General features: G+C 39.8%; 1 protein-coding gene across 1 annotated transcript in view; it reads right to left on the bottom strand.

Moving 5' to 3' along the window:
- HCRTR2 (hypocretin receptor 2) overlaps window positions 1–19,359 on the bottom strand; it is a 34,777-nt gene extending 15,418 nt beyond the window's left edge. Inside the window, exons 1-3 of the mRNA XM_017814497.1 lie at window positions 19,035–19,359; window positions 5,509–5,687; window positions 3,867–4,110 (exon numbers count right to left, since the gene is read on the bottom strand). Of these exons, the coding sequence (XP_017669986.1) occupies window positions 3,867–4,110; window positions 5,509–5,687; window positions 19,035–19,263 (652 nt within the window). The 5' untranslated portion in view covers window positions 19,264–19,359. The remainder of the gene's footprint in view (window positions 1–3,866; window positions 4,111–5,508; window positions 5,688–19,034) is intronic.
- Window positions 19,360–20,711: the final 1,352 nt, after the last annotated feature.

Here is a 20,711-nt window from a genome sequence, read left to right as displayed (position 1 = left end):
GAGTAGTCTAAGAGGAAATGGAACACAAAGTCTTCCCTTTGTTTGCATTCAACTCAGTTTTGGGAAAGGATTATCTCCATATTCTTTTTATCATTTGCAAAGGGCTTGGCTAATGCACTTTGGCTAACAGTGTTTTCTTGAACAGCTCTTAAGAGAATGTATTTAGCTGACTTTAACACATGGTGAGCTCATTTTAATATACATTTCTTTTATTTTGGCACTTTATCATCAAATTCAGAACATAGCAAGTACAGACTATTATAGAAATGTGACCAACTCTGGCCTCTGGCTCCTTAAGTGCGCCTGCATAGGTCACATGTTGGATCCTTCTGCATTCCCAAATAAAATATTGTTATTAGACAGTACTCAAAATGAAAAACCCTCAGCCTAGAACTGGCAATGAATTTTACATTCAGGAATGCCAGAAGCAATTAAAAAGAAATTGAGCCCTGTTTTAGACTGAACTATTGCACCGTTTGCAGTCACTGGCAGCTCTCCAACAGCATGCTTGAAATCTTATTAGTTAGGGAGGCGACTATTTCTCCACCGTTAAGGAGCCCAAGTGTCACAGTGCTGATCAGACCTTCCTTCCAGACACTCATCAGACTTTTGTGGTCTTCAGCAGCTGATCCTAAGTCTGGGTAGGGTACAGTGCTGTATCCTGATTTAGCATCTCTGACATTTTCCTGGACATGGCTTCCCTTTAGTTCTCCATAGCACCTCATGTTTCAGTGGCCTTGAGTTCCCAGAATTACAATATACTTCCAAAACACTTTGGAAAGTGTCATTAGGCACCCCCTTTTTGTTGTCCCAAATTTGAAAAAACACAGTTTAACATCCTTGGGACATACAGTATACATGATGCTATGCAAATATTTTATCAGATGTAGCCTAATTTTAAACAGCATAAATTATATGCAATTCTAAACAAAGCAGTAAACACACAAATACAATCCCTTTCTTCTAAATTGACTCTTCTATAGGATTTTCTCAGGGTCTCTTGGTTAGTTGAGGTATCTGTAAGTCCACTTTCTCTTTACAAATATAGGTTATTTGTAGCAACATGAATTTCTTTCTCCTTCAACCTCCTCCTTCTTAGCTTTCTTTGACCCTCAATATTCCCACAGTCAAAAAAAAAGGCAAATCAAATTCCAACAAAAACACAACTATTTTCTTTGAAAACATTAGCTCTTTATTTTTTCTTCTGGCTTTAAGGAAGTTTTTCAGTCTTTTCAAACTGCTGCTCTATTACCATATTCTTTTATTATTCCGTTTGGGGGCCTTTGTGATTTCAAACCTTGTTTTTCAGTAGAAAATCTGCATATTCTATGCTTTGGCTGAACTCAGAGTCCTTAGACATTTTCAGTAGAATGGAAAGCATCTTTATAATTACACTCTATTCTCTATAGCCTGAAAGGAATGTGTATATATATGTTATATTTTATTCTCATTGATAAAATATGGTTAACACTGTATTTGCTAAGTAACTCCATGATTTGAGCAATCTACTTGTAACTTAATGCATATAAAGATTCTTTTTTCAAGTTACTGTGAAAAGCTATTTTTAGAATGTGGAGAGGATTATTTTTAATGGATATCTGAAATACGGCAGCAGAATAACTAGCAATGATGGTGCATTGCCATTAGAAGAATAATTCATTAAAAAGACAGTAGAATAAAAATAGGATTTTTATCTTTTAGTGGGGCGAAAAAGCTTCCCATTTCAGAAAACTTCAATGCATTTTTAATGTAAGATTTTTTTTTTTATGCTCAATAGAAATAAAAATAAAAAAAAATAATGGAGTGTTTGCACTTCATTTCTGAAGCTGCGCACAAAAGTATTTGCCTTTGTCATACCCCTTTCTGTCTCTTCAAATATCCAAGTGAAGGAATAACCTGCTTTGGACAAATACACTCCATAGAAGCAGAGTCTTGCAAACACATGACATATTATTTTTGTTTTCAGGATTTTGGTTTGGTTTGGTTGTTGTTGTTTATTTTGTTGGGTTTGGTGGTGGTTGTTTTTATAATTGCTGCTTTAGCTCAGGCATATCTGTGGGCTGCAACTACTTCATCACAGCACTAAACTAGAGGCACTCTTTGAAACAGTTCTAAGGCTACTACAGACTGTAGTTCAAAAGCAACACTTTCCCGTCGGGAATCAAAAAGTGGCCAATACAGATCTGGAAATTTTGAGATCACATTCCCTGATGAAATGCTCTCCTGACTTCCTAATTAGTGGACCACATAATTTCCTGGGTTGATTAAAAGAATATTTGCTGCAGAACTAACCTTGAAGTGATGAAGGCATGGATAATTAGTTCTGCAGCCAAAACAAGTGGACAGAAATTGTACTTGGAGTGAAAGTTGTGAAAGAAAATAGTCAAATAGTCACACAAATACTGTGGCATCCAGCAGCAGACAGGAATACAAAATTGTTCGCAGATGAAAAAAAAAGAACACCGGAAGTAAAGAGCAGATTTGTCCTCCCTAATCAAACACCAATTACAATACTCACAGCTTAACGGAGGCTTCCTCTAGCCTACAAACTTCCAGCACATCTTTGTCAGCAAAGACTGCCAGTGAGCTAATGGCCATCTCTGCCCCCTTGCCTGCTCCCAGAGGACCAACTGGGATAGAGATGAAGAACAGGGAATGTGATAGCCAGTGTCTTCTCATTAATCCTCTGGTGGCCCTGTGAAAGCCGTTAGCAGGGGAGGAACTTCCAAAAAAGCACATGGAAGAGCCCTCAGCAGTTCAAGCTGCTTAAGCTAATTAATCATTTAGCTGCTTAAGCTAATTAATTAATCATGATAATTAAGTACAGGTGATCTACTTGTATTTTATTGTGATTGTTCACAGGACTGGAATCTTCTACAGGGACAGCTCTGGGAGAGAATCTGATTGTGTTTTAGTCTGACTCAAGGCTATTAAGCAGGCACCTTTTAGTTATATGTTTTGGCAAACTTGGCTTTATTTTCCCGCGTGTGAATAATGGTATTACTGATGGTCATTATATCCAGTGTCAGAGTCACAGCATGTAACTCATACACTCTTGTTAGCATTGGAGGTGTGCCAAGGCCCACCAGAGTTGAGCCTTAACCCTTTGGGTGGGTGGCTCACACCACTTGCTGCGAACGGAAACAAAGTAGAAGCAGTTACTCCCTGACGACACTTACAGCCTTTTACAGCTGCATTCAGATATAGAACATGGTAGATTCAAAGTTAATCTGGAAGGGCAGAATTACAAATCAGGGCAAGTGAGTCTTGGATAGACTCATTTGTAACTGATTACATTCACCAAGTTATTTAAGTGATCTTGTCCATAAAAAATTTCAAATTGTAAGTTAACTCAGTACCCCCATACCGATGACATTTCTTAATTCTGAAATGACATCCAATTTGCATTGAACTCCTAGGAGATATCCATAAAGACTAGTTAATACCACCAATTAGCAAAAGCAATATATCAGGTAAACAGAAATTCTGTTCTTACATAGTTATTTCTTAAGGCTAAACACTGAAGTCTTTGTGAACCTGGGATGTCCATCGGTCACAGAATTATATAAGCATAAACATTTAAGGGTGGGAACATTTCTATCCTCTGGGAAGCATTAACGTGGTCAAGACATAAGTCAGCCTCATTCATTTAAACTTGATTTCAAATGCACTTTAAGTCTCAGCAATACAAAAGAAATTCACAAAAATTTCACGGTATTTTAAAAATGCTAGTTCTAGGAAAGCTTATATAATTAAGAACGTTTCGTGATATGTTTATATGATTTGACTGCATATCAACCTGTCCTGACATTTTTATTACCTAATAGCGGTACAAATTCAGTTTGTATAGTCAATGACACACTCACCTCCCCAGTGCTCATCACACACTGTGAACAAGGTGGTTTTATTGGCTAATCCTGGGAACACACTGCTGCACTCCATAACAATAGCCTGAGGAATCATTATGATGCAGGACACAATCCAGATAATTATAATGCTGTTCCTTGCTCGCTTGGCTGTGCTTTTAAACATCAAAGGGTGACAAATTGCATACCATCGATCCAAAGCAATGCAGCTGAGTGTTAGTACAGACACAGAGACTGAAACTGTCTAAAGAAAAGAAATATTATGTAAATGTAAATGTAGGATTTTTTCAGAGCTTTAAAAACTATTTATTGTATTTTTCCCCAGAGTTTTAAAAATTATTTCTATTTTCAACATAGTTCTTTATCTGCAACCATTAAATAGAAATTATTCCCAGAAAAAGACTCCTTTTGAAATCACTACTAACAGAATTACATCAGATATCCTCCTCTGCTATAGTTCTACTAGAATCAACAAGACAATTCAAACATTAGAGCGCTACCTAAACTGAGTAGGTGTAGCAAAGTCAAATTTTGAAATAGCAAACCTAATCAACTGGGAATTTACAAAACTTTATCTGAAAAACCACTTTTAAAACATTAGACAATGAGTTAGTTCATCATATATATTCCATCATTTTACCTTTTATTTTTCACAGGGACAATGGAAATTTAGGGTCTCATAAAAAAAAAACAACAACAATCAGCTTAAGGCAGTCTAAGACATTTTACTTCCTGTTCCGTATAGGAAACAACCTATCACTTCAGTTTTATTCTTTCATTCGATGTGCTTGGTGATCATGTCACTCAATCTTCAGATTTTCTTTTACTAGAATGGAGGCTTTGAAAAAAAAATTTGCGATTTTGGTTGTATCGAGTAGAGGACGTAGCTGCTGGAGAACTGTTGCCCTTGACAATGTGGCTCTTCAGCCATAGAGGTATCTGCTGAAAATGTGGATGGTGCTGGAGGCGTAGGATGATCACGTGCATACATTCCAAGTTCTGCTTAATTTTTTTTAATTATAATGACTACAAGGCCAAGCACTTGTCATTCTAGTTTGCCCAGTCCGTTCATCCAACCACCTATTCTTAGAAAAGGTATTTGTCAATCATCTTGATGCAAATAAACTCAAAACTAATTAAGTCCACTGGTAAATGACTGGTGGCATTCATTGCTGAAGGCAGACAATCTGACCAGCTCCCAGTGAACCTGGATACTCTGACTTTTTCTAAGAATACAGAATCATTAAACACATGAAAAAAAGCTCAGACTGCCTTCAGAAGTTGGATTGTCTGTTCTGGACACTTGTGTAGCTGTTTAGATCTGCACACAGAGAATATTAATGACTTTATTGCCTAATATGCCTTCTGAATCATTAAAAAAGATTACAAAAAGAGCATCAGACAAATGTTCCAGGAAGTGTATCACCCAAGTCTAACAATCAGATAGTCCAAACGTGGTATTTGTTAAGCACAAACATATTCAGAAGTGGGACAGTCTTTTAGACCTCAGCATGTATTCTGAGATATCTACTTCAATGTCAGAGGTAGACTTTCATTGGATTATCACTATTAGGAAGACACGATCGTTCTTTCTTATTTTCATAACATGGGTAATGTGCACACAAACATAGAAGAATAATACCTGTAAGTAGGGAATCACTTTGCAGAGGGTCTGCCCAAAGAACCACGTTTCTGTGATGTCCACAACTAAAGTTGCTGGAAGACAAGTAATTGTGACCAGAATGTCAGCCAGAGAAAGATTCACTATGAAATAGTTGGTAACTGTCCGCATGTGATGGTTCTTCCACACTGCAATGCAAACTGAATTTGGAAAGACAAGTTAGGGAGTATTTTAAGAGGAAAACTTTTGGTTTTGTAGAATTAAGGAAATGTTTGTGTGTTTTGTTTAACACAGAGTATTTGAATATGTAGTTCAGTGCAAGAACCACGTGTTTTCTTTTAGAGTGTAAATAAGAAGGTAAATGTAGAGAGATTCTTGGTACCCAAAGATTAGCTTTCCACAGACAACAGCATGGGAAATAATCCAATACAAAAAGCAATTTATTTTTCTTTTGGTTTATCTTTACTAACTATTCATACAACTTTCTTCATGTCTTTTTTAATCTGTTGGCTCTAGTCTATGGCAATACAAATCTAGATTTGTAAAAGTTTGTCTGTATTCTTAGGATAGCTTAATTCAGATTGCTAGAACACATAATCTTGTAAACTGTACCAAAACAAAAATAGTTTTATAAAATATTTTTCTGGCTTTAATATATCTATTGCATCTACAGAGAATCTGTAACAATTGTCTGTAATCTGGAGTAAGTAAATAAAAGTAATTTTTGCAGTATTAAATATGGTACATTTTTGATGATGATCAAAAGCAGTATATAGCAGACACTTTATAAGATGTGCCTTTAAAGCTTGTTTAGTATGTTTTATGCCTCTCTTTTTCAAATTGAAAGGCTTTTAGAAGTGAGGCATATCAGTCCTTTAACAACATTACACTGAATTCATAAGCTACTAAATTAAAAATGCCAAAATTCAGTCTGAGAAAGTAGCCTAAAAGTAAGTTTTTTTAATAATTTTGGAAGACAAACCCTGAGAGACTCAAAGCCTTTGAATGTTTTAGATTCAGTCACCAAAAGCTCTTTAAAAACTAATGCACAAAATTTTCCAGAAACACCACAATACTTCTTGTAAGAAAACAGTACAACTCACTGTACATCAAAGGGTCTTCCCTGCAAACAATAATTCATCCATCATGCAAATCCAGAAGAAGATTCAAAGTCTCCTTAATCTGTTAGGATATAGCACTATACTTAATTTAGATATATGAAACAGATCACAGAATGTTTAAAAGTTGAGTTAAAAATGTCCTCAAGAGATTGCCCAAATCTAAAATGGAATCAGCTAGAGTTAAGCCATTGTCTTATTAAACTAGCTAAAACAGCTGGAAAAAAATGCACAGACTTCAAGGCACATAAGCTCTTGAGATCAGATGTTTCTTTAGATCCTAAGAAGGATGACAGGCCTGAAAGCTTCTGTCTATCTTCCAGCTGTATCAGTTAATCTAATAAAATATATTAGTTCATTCCACAAATTTTGTCTTGTTTGAATCTTCAGAGCAACAGAACTACAGCAAGACTACAACTGAGCCATTGCTGGCAAGTTTACATTTTACATCTATTATATTTGAAGATATCACACATCTCTTAAATGTGTTGCACTGTTTAATTATCTTCCTTATTAAGAAAAAAACCTCATGTTTAATCTCCTTTTATTTTGCTGCTATTTATATTGCTTTTTTTTCTGCACACAAGTAGAAAGAAGAGTTTTTCCCAGCAGCAATGTTTCATGTATGTAAAGATTTTTGTTACACCTTCAGAGCTCTTTAGCTTTTACTCCCAGTCATTTCTTGAACATCTGCAACCATCCTTGTTGCTGCTCTCTGGACACTCTTCTGACTGAATCTCCTCTTTCTGGTGAGAGTACAGTGACCAAAATTGGTAGAATACTCATTCAGGATCTTACTAGAGCTTTACCAGGAGCTGAGACTACACTACTTCTTCATGAGGGCTGTGTTTAGACATTTAAAGGTAATTTAGGACAAAAAGAAAGGGAGAGATTAGATGGCCTTCAATTTCTCCAAAACAAGGTGATTTTATCATATACCTTTTTAGGATATAGGTTTCCAAGATTCATCTAAAATCTCTTTCGTGACTCAACATATATTCTTCATATCTTGTAGTGTGTTGCAGAGATAGTTCCAGATTCTATAGCTCGTATAATTTAATTTTTGCTATATATGTATCACGCTCTCAAAAATGCAAATTAAAAGCCCTCTACAAAGCTCTTCACTGTTCTGGTACTGGTTTTGGAGGAAATCTCCCACAGTATACATTTCTTCTATTTTTTTCTTCTTGAATACAGAATTTCAGGTTCTCTTATCTGTGGCCTCAGACATCTGAAAGGCAAGGCTTATAAATCAGAAATTTAAAGGAAACATCATTTTATTTGTATTTTCTTCCCACTTGCATGATTTAGGTTACCCAGCAAAGTAATTATTTCTATAGCATTGTATGATAATCACAACATAACTATTCAGAGCTTTACCATTGTTTGTCACCCAGTTACTACAGCTATAACCTGCAGTCTGACAGTGCAGAGGCAGCATCTAACAGGGAAGTAATACATTGCTGCCCCTCTGGAATGTTGTTTGCAGTAGAAAATACAATGCTGGGGAAAAAATTAGAAACACTATTTCACTTTCAATAATTTTAATACTTAACTCTAAAAATTTGAAGATTTAGACTTTTACTTATGGCTGGTTCTTTGTCTTGAGTGCAATTCATATTGAAAGCATGGTCCTGTCTTGTACTTAGGCAAAAGCTGATATTAAATGGCAATGTTTTGCTGTACTTATTATTTCTTTTATCAGTAGGCAAAATTTAAATAAAATATTGTTTAAAAGTCAGAGTTTGGCTACTTTTTTCTCATGCTATGGTTTCAACAGTCCTACATTCTACCTAATTCAGCCATGGATGTCAGTCCTTAAAGGCTTAAGCAGATATGTATGCTCTCTGACCAGGCCTATTCTCACTCCTGTGCTGGCCCATCTGGGGAAAGCACCTGAACATAAACATTATTTCTGGTGAAACAAATCCATTAAGTTGACAAATGTGAAGTCAATCTCACTGGCAGCCAATGGTATCAGAAATCAATTCATAGCATTTTGTGTGTTGGGTTCAAAGCTTTCTATTAGTATGAGCAACTGAAACCCTGTGATACCCCAGAGAGCTAAGAAATATTATTATTTTCATCTTTAGCACAAAGAAAGTAAAATGCAGAACAGAATTTGTTAAAGGTCATACAGTAAATCAGACACTGATGAGAATAAGAAACTTGGACTCCTAATTCCCAGCTCTTTACTAAACCTTCCAGATCACACTGGCTTAATATGGATGGAATTTAGATGAACTTCAGTAATTACTATTCCTCAGGGCAATATAAAAGCCTATGCCCCTTTCTACTCGAGGTCCAGCAGTATGCAGGAAAGCCAATTTACAAAAAGTAGCCTTGAATTCCTTTGAATTCTAATCCACAGGGGCAAAAGACCCGAAAGGTGGAAAAACTCAATAGTTTACAAGCACAGAAATGCAAGATAATTTGTTACTTTATATTTCTTTGTTTATACTTGTGTGTTTCCCCTTTGTAGCACAAAACAATTTTCCATTTTATGGCACATAGCACAAGAGCATCTTAATTAGCATGTTTACATACTACCATATTAATTAAATATCCCAGAAACTCATTCCATGAATGTATTTAAAAAATTGTGAAAAAAAGTCCCTGAAGAGGAAGTATTTTCAAACCAAGTCAGCTTTCTGCCCCCCTCGTTGCCCTCTGCTGGTTGCAGTATTTTTTTCAACTGCAAGCATGGGTGATATTTTATTTCAGTGCAAGGCTAAACAGCTACAAGGATTTGCTATGATTCATTTGAATAGGAAAGAATGATATAAAGATATAAACAGGTCCTAAATGACATAAAGTTGCTTCAATATATTCCCTCCAGATCCCATGTCTTTCTGACTTTATTACAGTACAAGGTTATTCAGTAGTCTTGGACAATAGCTTTATTGATATACCAGTGCTCTAGTAGCTCATCAAGAAAGATTCTCTAGCCTATGTTCAAAAACTGTTATTTTATAGGCATACAAAATACTTTGACTATGCCACTGAGTACAGGATAGCTTGTTAAGTATCAGAACAAAAAAATTTTATGTACTCTCTTCTCGCACTCCTTTAATTATGCATTGTCATCTCAGGCAGTTCTGTAGAGAAGTGGAGGCACTCAGCTCACATATAAACCCTCAAGAAACCTGCTAGAGAAAGGAAGCTCTGTGGAGTAGAAATGCCATCTGCCTACCCAGAAGAAAATAGTGAAGAGCTGCAGCTTTTCAATCAGCCTGGAGAAGAGGAGCAAGGATGAGAAAGGTAGCAAAAATTATCAATTAGGAGTATATTTTACCAAAAAGTACTTCAAAATCATAAAATAGGAGATGAGGCCAGCAACAGCCTTCCTAAAAAAACCGGGAGACACCACAGCATTAACAGGATGCCTGTATAGCTGAGGCACAGTGTAGTGGCCCAAATTGAGCTCTTCAGACCTCTGTTAAAAAAATCTATGAAATAGTAAAAATAATTGAATAAAACCTCAAATTAACATTATATGTAAAGCTTTTATGCAGCCTTTGATGTTCCTGGCTATAAATGGGACTGAGAAAGAAAATAGGGAAAGTGGTGTTAACACAGGCACTGGAGAAAAGAGGATTAGAATTTAAAAAAAAAAAAAAAAGGCAGGAGAGAAATTTTAGAAGTAATTCAGAAACAGACTCCTGGTGTGCATGCTTTTCCTGACTGCCAGTGCTCTAATGGAACCTAATTACCTGCCTACCGTACTTTGTTATTTTCTGCATTTTTGGTTTTATTTTACAAAACCACTCAGAGTTATTCCTGCACGTGCAAACATGCAGGCCAGCTTTCACAAGGAGCAGCTGTTTTTCTAGCGGCTGTTTGACTCTCCCTTTGTCATCTCACCTCTGGCGCTTTACTTTCGCTAGACTCCAGCAGCTTTAAGCAGGAACAGCCCTTGCTGTTCCTTCCTCTGCCACACAGTGTCGGTGAAGGCTCGAAAACCAGACGGAGTCGCCAGGCTGACAGTGTTTGGAAAAACTTGTGGAGGCATTCCCCGAGCGAGGACAGTTCTGCCAAAACGAAGCTTGTTTCGGGACTAATCCCGCTCCCCCAAAAGCCTCGCAGGAAAGTCTCAGCAAGGACGAAACATAAAAAGTTAAAATCAAAGTTAAAATTAAAGACAAATACTATTAGAAATCCGTCAAGAAAGCTTCTCCTCATTATATTCCTGAAGGAAAAAAAAACACCTCTCTAATATGACAATATGGTGAGATTGGTATTTTCACATATAAATTTAGTCTAGTCCCTGTTGGTTTAGTGTCCTGAGGCATTTTAATTAGAGGCTGTAATGCCATTTAATCAATTAGCACAGCTCATTGTGTATCAAGCTGAATATGAAAACAACACAAAGGCTCCATCTGGAATAAAGTGCAGCTGCTTGCCTTCTGGAAGATTTATGCTGTCTTGAGCATATTAAACACTGTGCTGCAGTTCTTCTGCTGCAGTTCTTCTGCTGCAGTTCTTCTGCTGGTGGACTGCTGGGTCAGCTGTCAATTTGTTTTCTACATGTCAACCCTAAATCGTTTTCCTTACACTCCAGAAGTCTTGTCAACCTCTTATTCATTGGGTCATCTTTCAGTGTGACTTTCTGGGCAAAACAGAAATGTAATTTCCATAACCAGCAACAACTGACATTTCCATATATATATAAAGGAATGACACTACCTCTTATTTTACTTCTGATAAGTAATTAATCCCAGATGGATGTAAACAAAGAAGAATAATTTTTCATACTAAACCTCAATGATTTTATTTTGCTTTATAATTCAGTATCACAACTGTTTGACTAAAGTATCACAACATGGTCATCCAGCAGCTATTTGGAACTGATGTTGTGATTGTAAGCACTGGTCCTCAACATCTCCAAATGCATGAGGCAGAAAGCTTCTAAAAACTTTACTCCTTCACAGTATTTTTCAGTCAAACAGTGGTAAAAAGTGTGATAAATAAATTTGAGTTACACATTATTTATTCTCTACCTCCTGTCCCCCCAAGAAATTGTTCTCCCTGAAAATTAATTGGTTCTGCATATGGAATTCTCCCTTTTGTTCTTTTTTAGTGATACTACCTGCTGCAAATCAAGATCTGAGTGGTGGGGTGTCGAGCAACACAATCATCTTTAAAGGAAGGCTGTTGATAGTCTGCCAACTGGAATTCTAGAGAGCTAGAGCCCCTGTGGAAATGCTGAATCAATGCATACTGCTGGAAGAAGAAAGGCTGTCCTTAAAACTACCTTCATTATGACCGATTCCTGAATAAGGATTCTCCTACTTTGACTTAACAGTCTAAAAATTAGGTGGCTAAGACTAAGGTTATTTTATTTGTGTGAAGAAGGCTTCCCATGAGTCTTTCAATAACTTCGTTGATGATCTTGGTTAAGGGGAGAGAAGCACATTAACTATATTGCAGTGGATATTTAATTAGCAGTTTTTGAAACTAGCAATGAGAACAAAAGATCTAACATAAAGCGATCTCTTCTTTGAATAGGGAGATGATATCTACTACTTCCTAGACTATCCATCTCTTACCCACTATTAAGGTCTAAATTCAAACATTACTTCATTTTTACATAACTAATCTTATCTGAAAAAAGGAGACCAACGTGAAACCTGGTTTATGTTGACAAGTAATAGAAAGAATGACACAAAGAAAAGACGCTTTTTAATACAATATTTATTATAAAGGGAATATTTTTAAAAAATCCTACATCTGGTAACAATGCCCAGCAGATAAGAACTGTCCTTGAATATGTGATGCAATAGCTGAAAAGACAGACAATACTCTGGGCAAAGGAATTACACAGCCTACCAGTGAGGTGATAGCTCCTTATCAACAGGAAACACCAGCTGTGTCAACAAATTCTTAGAAACGTGACAGAAGGAGTAGGTGGTTAGGTCATGCTCCCTACGTATCACACATAAACCAGTACGTATGTGTAGGTTCCATCACACAGGTAGAATACCAAAACTGTACAAAATATAGTTGAATAACACAGAACATATGAAATCTCAAAGTATTTTGTTGAATATCAGCTTCACTGAAATGTACTAATGGGGAACTGTCTCCCACAAAAGACAATGAGGGCCTACATAAATAAAACAGATATACAGCAACTAGTTTGCTTGCAGCAGTGTATTTTCTGAGATGTTTTCTAGCTACCAAGTGTTCTATTGTCCTGAAGCTCTTAAGAGATCTTCAGAATTGAGGGCTGTGGACAACTCATGTTCTCCAGCCTAATTCTACATTTTAGGCGCTGCCTTATTAATAATAATTAATAATAATAGGTGTTAAAGAAAACAAGAACTGAGTTCTGTGCTGGAAGCTTATTTCAACAGATCACAATTGGGAGTAATAGCACAACCATCTAATTAGCACAGGATTCATTTTCTAACTCAGTCACATCACATAATCTTAGGCAATTAACAATCTAATGGAAATGGGAGTTATTACCAGAAGATCAGCTATGCTATAAAAAAAGACTGCCCAAAATGTCAGATTTGCTCAGCTCTGGTGGAAGAAAAAGGTACCATCATAGAGTTTTCCTAATCTAACTGTATTTATTAACACAGACAGATTGGTTTTACAGTGTCCCACCACACACACAAACACACATACACAAATCATTACCAGTATTAATTGGCAAACCTGGTAATCTCTGCAGAGCTGGCTATACTGGTTGACCAGATGTTTCATAATAATAATGGATAGAACTATTTTTCTATCCATAGTAACAATAAAAAGCCTACAAAATCCTTATGCACACTTCCTGTTACAGATGGAAGAGCCATAATATAGCTGTCATACTGTACATGATGCTATGATAAAAAGATTTTACACTTCACTGATTCAATTTAAATGCGCGTGAATCGTTAAAATCAAGGTGTGCTTCACAGCTGAAATGCTGTGCAATTTTGAAACAGCATGCTTAAAAAAGCGTCTGTCAGTCACTGTAAAACGGAGTTGTACTAGGAAAAACCTTTTAATGTCCATGTCTGTTTCTAATGTAGATGTAAAAGTGACTTTTCTTTAGGATATACAAAGAAAATACAATTCACTATGCCAGTGGCATGCTCCAGCAAATATCTTGCATGTTATACAATTTCTGAATCTCTATCATGAATTCTTCATTGTCAGTATTATATTCCACAAACTGGGCTAAAATCCTTGCAGTCTTACTGTGCTAAGGACCAGTAGACAGAGCACAGTTCTGTCAGGGCTGAGTGCACCCCCAGGCTCTGCAACCCCAGGGGTTAATGCCCATGCTGTAGGCCAGCTCTGGTACAGGGCAGCATCTGGCTGCTGGGAACACAGCCTTTGGAGTACTCCTCTGTGGGTCACTTCTTTGCCTTGGAGCTGCATTTAAGCTCAGGCTCTCACACTTAGCTCAGGCAAAGACCATGTTGCAAGTACACTTGTGCCTTGCTGAAGTTGACTGTAATCCTTATCCGTCGACTTGACTTTCTGGCTTAACCTTAGACCTGCTTCGTCACTATGGATTTGTCTGGTGATTGCTGGGAGGTGACTGAAACGTGGTAAACATTACCAGACCTACCAAGCTCTTGGGCACAGTGAGACTGTATTGGTGAGCACAGTGCCCTGTCAATCTTGCTGCTGCCCTCAGCTCCTAGTTCTCCTTACCCTGGGGAACAGTCCATCGTAGTTCTTCTCTGACAAATTCCACTTGTGCAACAGACAGTAACTCAGCTGCTAATGTCCAAAAAAAACAAAGAAGGTTTCACTTGACATGCAACACAGAAAATAAACAATGCTTTAAAACCAAAGAAATATTCTAAACACTTCACTTTTTTTTTTCATTTTTGAAAATGGTGAGCAATCCCTATATTATGCAAACAGCAATGTATTTCAGCTGATACTCGAACTTACACAAATTAAGCTCATAGTTTCTATCTCTTAGGTAGATAAAATGTATACATGTTGTATCATTTCCCATGTGGTATCTTTTTAACAATGCTAAAGGCATTCTAGTTATTATTCATTCAACAGATAAAGTTGACTCTCATGATGATACTAGAAACATAAAGTCCTTTCAGTGACAGGTTCTCCAAGTAATCTGGATAAAATGAAATGTAATAATTTCAAATGCGATTAAATAAACTATGCCTCATTTACAACAATGAAACAGGATTCATGAAGATTATTTAAGAGATTACATGACTCATCCAATTCTACCAACACATGCATGTATACCTAGACCTCAGTATTCACCGGATACCTTTAAAATGATAACAGAGCAGCATTCGAGACAGTTGCTGATTGATAGGCATTGACTAGGACTCTGGTGTTAGAGCTGTACACAACCCTTTTCTTCTCCAGCCCTAAAAAAAATCAAACTACAATGAATAAAAATAAAATGGATGCTGTTGCACTCTCTGAGTCAGACTATGAACTCTTTGAAGAAAGAACCATAGTTTGGTGCTCTACGGATCTCAGCACAACTAGCAGTTACTGTAAAACAGATAATAAATGATACAGCTATCCAGAAAAGAGTAATTCTCTGTCAATTAAATGTGGTTTCATTCTGAGTTGTAAAGAAAACCAAGTATCACTAAATTGTGTGAGTACAGAAAGTTTCTGAAATTTCTCACTGATGTTCTGCTTGGTCTCTTAGCCTTGGAAGCCAGCAGTGCTTTCAAGCTGGGCACTGGCAGGCTGTATGTGCTAAAGATTTCAGCTTCTGCCAGCTCTGGGGAGGGCTGCCAAGAGGCCCAGCAGCCCAGCTGGTGGGGTGCCACAAAATTGCTTTTTCTGCCTTCAGTCTGTGATCAAACCAAGTGATCTCTGCTGTATATTTTTATTTTGATGAATGCATGTTTCCTAAGATAAACCATTTCATTAGAAAAATTCTGACCCATGTAAATTCATAACTTCAACAAGGACCATTCCCATTCTTCTTTCACATGTATAAATGGAGTTAAATATATGTAGTCGTACATTACTTATTAATCCTTTGTGGTCTTACTCCAGTTATTAACTGCTGCAATTGGTCAGTGTGGAATGATATCAGTAACCAGAGACCTCCGTACACCATAAAAATAGCATTCCTTCCTTAATTATCTATTTTTCTATTTTCAAGTAGAGTTTTTAATTAAATGTTTTTAAATAAAGAAGAAACAGGACTTTATAGTCAACATACATTCTCCATTAAGAAGTCCTATGTTTTCCATTAGCTGTGCAAAGAATTGCAAGAGTTTATTTGCTCTGCAGTTGTAAAGAAATTTTCTGGTCCTATTTACAAAAGAGAAAGTCCTTATCCTCAACACCTATTCTGCTTCTAAAGATAAACACTGACCCAGTGAAGAAGAAAATAAGGCAATCATACTGATGTTATCATCTAGATTTCATATTCTCTGAAGGTTCATGTAAATACGTCTTAAAACCATTTCAAAATCTCTTTCTTCTCAGTGGCTTATGCTGAAATCTCTGGTGAGCAGACAACACAGGCACATGAGAATCATTAACGTGAAGCACTTGAATGCAGTACTGAAACTTGCATTCAAATGCAGAGACTTGCTAATGGTTTTTACTTTAGCTGGTTTGTGCAGCAGCTCAGCCAGTGTGTGTCAACTCTTCTAATTAAATTGAAAGCTAAATAGCAACGCAGACCTTGTTATATGCCACTATAAGTAGAATTCCTACTGTGCATCTCACTCAAGAGCCCAGTAGATGTCAATCATAGTTCAACCTTATGATTCTACCCTCGGTTGTTAATTAACTGTCAGAATGCTTCAATTCAGTTTATTAGTAATATCTGAGGGATTTTCTGTGCCTTCCACTTGCACAGATGTTATTTTTGGGACACTTTTAATCCCATGTGAGTGCACAAACCAAAATAAGAGGCAGAAATATAATTTTCAGTACCACACAGGGAAGGGGAGGGTCTTTCCTGATTGCTTAAGTGCTATTTGAATAGGACATGGACAAAATAGAATCAAAGCATTGACTTCACATGCCACATGAGTCCTGCAACACTGGTCAAACATAAGCAAAGGAACACAATGCATCATTAAGGATGATACTATAAAGGACTATTAGCCACTAAAACTCTCTTTAGAAACACTTTTGCTCTTCTTCAAGAAGGCCCATGACTAAATCCCAGATTAATTTTGAACATGCAAGAGAAATCAGCTTCTCAGAGACACCAACATGTGTGCTGTTCTACATCAGATTTCACTGGTAGTAAAAGAGTTTCACAAAAATCTCTTTGGAAAGAGCATTAGACCACATCCATTTCTCTCCTCAGCATCACCTGAGCCTGCAATCAGTACCGTGTGAGCTTTCTTGAATAAAGATGAGACTGTTCAGCTAACAAGCTCTTGCACCTGCAGATCCCACAAACAACTTGCTCATAAAAAAACCCAGCAGTTTTATGTGGGTAAGGCCTATGTCATGCATAAAGGCAGTTTAAAGAGCAAACAGCTTGAGAAGAATCATAAAATCATTTAGGTTGGAAAAGACCTTTAAGATCATTAAGTCCAACTGTAAAACTGAATTATCTATTGTATGATTTAGAGGAGTGGATAGAAAGGTGTTCAGGTACTGCTCTGTTTATTTTAAAAACACTATCAGAGTTGCTATCATGTACCATAACTCGGAAAGAGAGATTTCAGAGAACAAAAAGTGGACATTTCAGTAAAAGGAATGGTGGATGGACAGCCAGATGCCAGTTTCTGTTCCAAGCAAAAAGGTAATGTACACAAATGCTAGGGAAGAAGAGCTGCACATCAACGCTGATATCATCTCTATTTGGCACTGCACAGAGAGGAAAGCTTTTCTTCTCGTGGTATCAAAGGGAAAAAGTGTAAATAGGGTGAAACCTCCTACAGCTGAAGATTTGACCTTGAACCATTACAGGCAAGAGGGCAGCTTGTTTACAGAACGGGTGGCAGCAAACCGGTAAGCACAGGTAGTTCTAAAACAGTCTTTGCTCAAAATGAAAAGAGCAGTTTTCTTCCTAGTTTGAAATACAGCATATTTGCCAGGGCTCTTATCTTTACGGTGCCTGTCGAGCTGTCTGCCAAGCAATGGACCGAGTAAACGCGGATGTTTACAGGCATTTAGCGCACCGCTAAGCTAAAAAAAAAAAAAAAAAAAAAAAAAGAAAAGAAAAGAAAGAAAAAGGCAGCATCAATCCATTGAAAGAAAAAAAGCCTTTCAAAATGTTGCCTTTGGCTGCTGTCTTATATGCATCCCGCCTCGGGAAGCTTGCAGTGACAGCCCTGACACGAACAAATCCTTCTGAAAAACATGAATGAAAGACCCGTATGATGAGGCGGGGCGGGGCGGGGCTCAGCGCCCTCCGTTCATGGCAGTATCACGGATGAACACAGGGAATGCCAATGGCCGTGAACGGAGCCCAGCGGGGGCTGCCGGCGGAACCTGCTCCCGGCAGCCACACCGAGTCCATTCATGAACGTGGAGCTGGTGACGAGCAGCGCCTGCCCAGCTGCCCCGGCCACCCTCCCAGGCTGCGGGGAGAGAGGACACGCTCCCCTGTGCCAGCACAAGCGCCTTTTTCGACAGCCCAGAGAACGACTCCGGCAGCGGGCTCAGGGGAGCGGAGGAGAGGAGAGGCGGGCGGGCTGCCGACGGCCAGACCCCTCTTGCCGCTCCCACATACCGCCCCCGCCCGCTCCCGTAAACCTCCCGCTGTCCGCCGCCCAGTCCACTCGTGACCTCCCTGCCTCGCCCCCGGCTTTCCGCCACTCTCCAGCAGCACCCTTGCTCCCTGCGAGACTGCCACCGAACACCCCCCGCGCCCACGCCGCCTCCTTCAAGGATGAATGGAAGCGGGAGGAGGCTGGCTCCGAGGGATGCACCGCCCCGCCTCGCTCCCTCAAGGAGCGCCCGGGAGGGGCCGCCTCGCCCCTGCCCTATTTCCCCGCTGGAGCAGAGGCACGGGATGCGCGTCCTCCGCCCGCCGGCAGCGGAGGGGGAACCGCCGGTTCCCCTCATGGGGCGGGCGCCGTCCCGGGCCCCGCATCCCGCGCCCGTCTCTGTTCTGTAGGAACACCACGCGCTCCATATCCCCTGCGATCCCCGAGCAGCATCCTCCCGGGCGGGCCGAGAGGCGGAGCCGCCGGCCGGGGCGGCGGGGTTCAGCACCTCGGCCCGGCGGACAGGGGCGGGAGCCGCCGGCTCTGTCCCGCCGGGCCGCCCCGGTGCGCTCCGCCGGCCCTGCTCCCCCTGCCCGGCCCCAGCCCCGAGTGGTAGCCGCCGCAGACCCTCGCCAGCCCGGGGGTAGCGGGTTTTAGGGCCCCTTCTGCGGAGCCTGAACTTTCCCTGGCATTTTCAGCGGGGAATGCGAAACCCACCCCTGTTTCCAACCACCGTCCGTGGAAAACCCATCTCGGGAAGGGGGAAAGCGAAGTTTGAGGGAGCTCGACTCACCTAGGACGTTACCGACGAGAGCCACTATGAAGACGACGATGTAGCCAGCGATCAGCGCCCATTCGTATTCCTTGGGGTGCAAATACTCCTTCCAGAGGTATCGCAGGAACTCCTCATCATCGTAGTCGGAGGAAGGGGTTAAAAGAGCCTCCCGCGTTTCGTTTAGTTCCGACCCGCTCGTCCAGTTCCTGCACGGAGGGGAACCACCCTCGGGTTGAATTCCAGACATCCCTGGTGGTTATTCCAGGAGCTAGGGAGAAAAAAACGACAAACACAAACCCAGACCCTCTCAGAGCATCTGAGCTTTCTCCCGCCCGTCCATCGAGGCTTGTGGTTGCCAGTGCGAAAAGCGGGGTGTGGGGAGAAAAATGACGCGGGAACTTACGGGAACCAATGCGGGAACAGGCTGGGGATCCGCGTCGGTCCGCAACCCTCCCTGACGAGCCTTTTCCCCCACCGGCCAGGGAGTGCAGCCTCCGCGGAGGAGGTTGCACCCCCGCCCGGTCAGGTAAAAAGCTGGTCAGGGTAGGTTGCATGCGTCAGGTGCCTCACCTGACTCGGCTGGAAAAGTCACGTCCGTTTCAGACGCCGCCGATTTTTGTTCCCCAAACCATGCACATGCATTCCCCCCCACACCCGAATCTCCGCACACCCTCCCGCCCAACCCATCCCCAGTCCCACATCTCTCCCCCTCAACCCTACTCCCAGCTTGTCCATCCTCTTCTGACTCCTTCTCCTCGGTTTCTCACCCTCTCTTGCACAAGCACTTCACTTTAGACCTTTCTACATTAGATTCCAGATATATTCAAGGTATTTGTAAATTAAAGGCTGTGGAAGGCAGTCGTGAAAGGAAACACAGAGTTAAAGGACCCTTTAAAAAAAGTGGATAATGAGGCTCTCTCTGTGCCACTTTGGAAGCTGGGCTTGGTATGAGGCTAAAACAGGAATTAACCCTGCTGAGAAAATCCCTAAGGGTGCTGAACAAACAAGTGCAGGGTTTCATTGGATTTGAAGATTGTGAGATCTCACTTTAGGTTTGATTTTAGCATGCAGGCTCAGTGCACTGAGATTGTTTCTAACGTCCAGTTTTGGATCTCTGAAGTGGGCTGAGCTGGCAGAAAGCAGTTCAAGAGAACCCAGAAGTGCTAGTTAAACAGTGTGATAGGATTTCTGGGTTCTGGTCATTGCTTCTTGAATATTTTCATACTTTGCCCATTGTACAGTTCCTGATAGAGAAGGAATAGGTTTAGACTTGTCCCTCCGTGACTGATATAATCCCTTCTTATTTAGGTAATCTGTTCACTTGCTATCTGAATAATTTAATGAGTCTGATATAAGCACCGTTTCTATTGTGAAATGTTACACCTCACTCAGTTAAGCATTTCAGTGCAGAGTCTGCACCTCCATAGGAATGGTGGGACTATTGTGATGGAATTCTGCTTCCAACACATAAGCATAATAGAGAGGCAGGTATCCATTAACACTGTGCTTAGAGTGCTTAGCTCTAGACAGTACTTTAGGCTCCTCAATTGTTCTTTATCAGTGTGCAACCTTCTCTATCACCTTCAAAGTTCAATGCAGCATACCTACACCTGGAATACCTGCTACTTTTTCTTTTCACTGTAAAACAAAGAAAAAATTTCTTTCCTATTCCACAGGGAATTTGAGTAAACCTTT

This window comes from Lepidothrix coronata, unplaced genomic scaffold, assembly GCF_001604755.1.
Source record: "Lepidothrix coronata isolate B3197 unplaced genomic scaffold, Lepidothrix_coronata-1.0 Scaffold45, whole genome shotgun sequence".
NCBI lineage: Eukaryota > Metazoa > Chordata > Aves > Passeriformes > Pipridae > Lepidothrix > Lepidothrix coronata.
The sequence above is the reverse complement of the archived record's forward strand: the minus strand, read 5'-3'. Positions and strand labels throughout refer to the sequence as shown.